Consider the following 3,800-nt stretch of genomic DNA (forward strand, 5'->3'; position numbering starts at 1 on the left):
CCCACGCAAAGCTTGTTCTTGTCAAGACGCGGCAGTTGGGGAAAGCTGTTACTTATATGTCTCGGTCAACTTGGCGGTAGCGACCCAGCAAGCCAAACCGCTGAGGTGGCTGGCCTTTGCGCATTCCCCAATCTGGGACGGCGTTGTCACTAAGCTTTTGAATCCGTTGGAACCTTGCCGTACTGGACGAGGTTTTCAATGCCGTAATGTATCGGTATGTGGCATCATGTCTACGTTGTCGGCGTCTTGACTGAGCTGTAGGTGCCCCGCCTGCATGCCTAACAAACTCACCACCCTTCTCGTTCCTATTCCGACAACTCGCACGGGAATCTGCGGTCTTTCCGTAGGCCTTCAGGAAGAATCTTCTGCCTTGACGTTGATGACGGACCTGGCATCTCATTCTCTCAGGGCCTTTGATTTCAGACCGCTTAGCAGCCGAGTCCTTTCCATCGTCTGTCTACCTGAATACATCTGAAAGACTGGTGCCACTAATTATCGAACTGAGAGTCCCCTGTGTTTAGGGTTGTCGCCTCGAAGACGGTTCCGGCCACTGCTTCTCGTCCTGGTGGTATTTAAGCAGGCAAAGTCATTTGAACGGGTGCCTACTCTCGGTTCTCAAGCCTTTGGAACGAACGCATCGACATTGTCCATCGTGGGAAGCCCAAGCAATGGGCGGCATTAGATGGCTCGAAACTTTTGACTTCGGATATGGGACCACGTAAGAGCCAAATAGTCGAAAGACCTCATTGACAGAGAGGAATAGACCCAGAATCACTGTACTCATCATGAGTGCGACTATTCAAGTCCACTCACCAACCACGGGTAAAGCAAAGTCAACTCAGGGATATTCATAGTCATAACTCTACGTTCTACCGCGGGCATCTGCACTGCCTCGCATTCATCAGGATCACAGACAATCTTGAGCTAACATCACTGCGCCTAAGATAATAGAATTGCGTATCAGTTTCAGTTCGATACCGTTCTAAGCATTGTCTTCGTCTCAGACGATCAATAAACCAGCATTCATGTATCATTCAAACGTCGCTGTCGTCAAAAAGCAAGGTCTCCAAGCCAACATATCAAAATCAGAGCAACGAGCTCAGTCATCTTCATCACCACCGTAATGTTCCTCGTAGGCCTCCTCGTAGGCCTCACGTGCCTCCTCGACAGCCTCGTGATCGCTGCTACTGGCGTCCGAGTCGGCGGCGGCGGCCAGGGCCTCTTCATACTCGGCACGAGCCTCAGCAACCTCCTCGCGATCACTCGAATCGACAGAGTTTCCGTCGGCATCCGTGGCGCCAAGAACAGGAGGAGGGCCGTCCTCAAAGGCGGGCTCATCAGCCTGAGGGGGCGGTGCGTAGTAATTCTGCTCGGGAGGTGGGGCGTAGTAGGCTTGCTCAGGAGGGGGCGCGGCGGCCGCAGCAGCCTGCTGCTGTTGAGCTTCGTCATCCGAGTCATCTTCACGCAAGTTAGCAACAGGCACTCCATCTGACGTAGTGTATTTAACTCACTCATGGCATTGGCGATCAGAGCACCGCCGACGGCACCGACAGCGAGTCCACCAGCTGCACCTAGGAGCATGCCACTGCTGCTCTTCTTTTGCTCGGTGCCGTGACCATTGTAGGGGTCGTTCCCGTAGGCGCGAGACTGGTCATGACCGGGCTGACCGTAGCCAGGCTGTCCGTAACTAGGCTGACCATAAGGTGAAGGGGCTCCATAGCCGCCTGGTTGGCCGTAAGGCGAAGGAGCTCCATAGCCTCCAGGGGCTGGGGAATCGTAGCCCGAACCGGGGGTGGGCTGCTGCCCGTAGTAGCTACCACCGTGGCCACCAGGGGCGGGAGAACCGAAAGCTCTAGTGCCGGAATGCTCATCGCCCGGGCGGGGGCCAACCGGAGGTGCTGAGGGAGGAGGCGGAGCAGGGTGCTCCCATTGCGAACGGCCCGTGTTGTGGTCAACGTAGAACCAACGTTGGTACTGGGCGTTCCACTGGGCAACCCAGCCGGGAGGGACGGAGGGCGCAGCCATGGGAGGTGGGCCGTCGGGAGCCGGAGCGGGGGAGGGCCGGGACTCGGAAGCGGGGTTCGGGGCGTAGCTGCTGTGGCCGTTGCTGTAGCCGGAATCGGTATGTTGGGGCTGTGCAGCCTGAGAGGGGTAGTAGCTGCGAGTATCTGTGAAAGCGGATTGGAGGACCACCGCACGATGCGGCGAACCCCCAGCGGACGTCAGCAAGTCTATGCGAACGACAATACGGCGGTAGAGCGGCAAACAGCGGTCTGTCAACCAAAACGAGACGAAAGTAGGCCCAGTGCGCTGTGTACGTCCCCGGTGCTCGCGTGGGGATGATGAGCAGGTCGTGCCAAGCAGTTGTCTGCCCCATCGCAAGGAACATCGACCCAGCAGACCGAGGCGGATGTTTCTCTTGACAGGACACAAAGACGGGAAACGGTCCAATTTCAAGAAATTTAGACAATTCAAGGCAGTAGCAGACAGGCTGGGGACTTCACAGGCGGCAATGCTGAGAGATGCTGGTTTTGGGGTCAGGCACGTACCACTGGACTGGTGCTGAGGAGCGGGTGACTCTTCGGGCTTCTTCTCGTCCTTCTTGTCATCGGAAAAAGAGGTCTTGAGGTCCTCAAACTCCTTGGTGAGCTTCTTGAAGAAAGACATGGTTAGGACTGGTGTCTAATATCTTGGCTCTTTGCCTAGGTTGCAAAAGTTGTCGATGAGGGTCAAGTCTTTGTCCGGGTGTGTCGGTGAGAGACTTGGTGGTCTTGGAGGGCTTGGGTGCTTGTACGTATGCTTGAATGCAACCTGGTTGGATGCGGGAAGGCCCGAGGTGACGACTGAAGGCTCACTAGACGGTCGAACGAACGCGGGGTTTGCTGGCCTTGCGTAGAGCTCACAGCAGATGTGCTTCGGTTGTGATGGGAGCCGAGAAAGGAATCCTGGGAAAAACGGGTTTGAACTCTTGGGAATGCCGAGCTTGAGACCAGACAAAGGGTGAGGGAATTCTGATTTTTGTAGCCGAGCAGCAGGAGAAAACAATGCGAGCAGAATTGGGAGGCAGCCGAGAGGATCGATTGCACAAGAGGCCACAAGGAAGGGGCGGGCAATTTGCAGAGGCAGGACCCCTCTTGCTACTTTGGGTAGATGACGAGGGGCGGCAGCGGAAACTGGTGTGCGAGGCAGAGATTCTAAATGAGGGGTTCAACCCACGCGCCAAAAAATCCCCATGTTCGGGGAAGAGTTGCATATTGGTGGTAGTGGTGACTGCCCTCCATGACATGCTGCTCGTGCCATTCACTCATCCCACGCTGCTGCTGCTGCTGCTACTGCTGCCGCTGCCGCTGATGTTGCTGTCCGTGCCAAGCCTAGCCCTGTGCTGCAGGTGTGATTCACTGGCACCCATCCAATTCATCCCACCCCACCTAGTATCACTCATAACATCTTTCAGGTACCTACCTACTTAGGTACCTTACTGTATGCACATCATGTGTTTTCTCGAGGCGCATTCGCCATCAAAATCATACCGGCACGTAAAGCGAACCTGATCATGAGCAACGTGGCTTGTCGTCCGTGATTGACTGCCTCTGGCTGCCTCTGGCTGCCTCCCGCTGAAGCCCCCCTGCAACCTCCATCCACCGGAGGAATGAGAGTATGGTCCGCCATCAAGTCGCATCCCGGGGCCAAGACTTTGACTAACACATCTTGCTTTGCGTTTTGACCCGAATGTCCGAGTGACATGGCGGAAATGGAACTCCCCAAGCATGTGGCCAGCTCAACATGGACCTGGCGCATGA

General features: G+C 55.8%; 1 protein-coding gene across 1 annotated transcript; it reads right to left on the reverse strand.

The window, feature by feature from the left end:
• Positions 1-1,099: 1,099 nt before the first annotated feature.
• On the reverse strand, positions 1,100-3,138 carry VDAG_08747 (uncharacterized protein; the record flags this gene model as incomplete). Its single annotated transcript, XM_009651064.1, has 3 exons — positions 2,550-3,138; positions 1,512-2,168; positions 1,100-1,458 (listed from the first exon to the last, which is right to left on the reverse strand). Exons 1-3 carry the CDS (start codon positions 2,665-2,667, stop codon positions 1,100-1,102), a joined length of 1,134 nt encoding a protein of 377 aa, XP_009649359.1. The 5' UTR covers positions 2,668-3,138.
• Between the last annotated feature and the right edge of the window lie 662 nt (positions 3,139-3,800).

The sequence above is a fragment of the Verticillium dahliae genome, genomic scaffold, assembly GCF_000150675.1.
Source record: "Verticillium dahliae VdLs.17 supercont1.22 genomic scaffold, whole genome shotgun sequence".
NCBI classification, from domain to species: Eukaryota; Fungi; Ascomycota; class Sordariomycetes; order Glomerellales; family Plectosphaerellaceae; genus Verticillium; species Verticillium dahliae.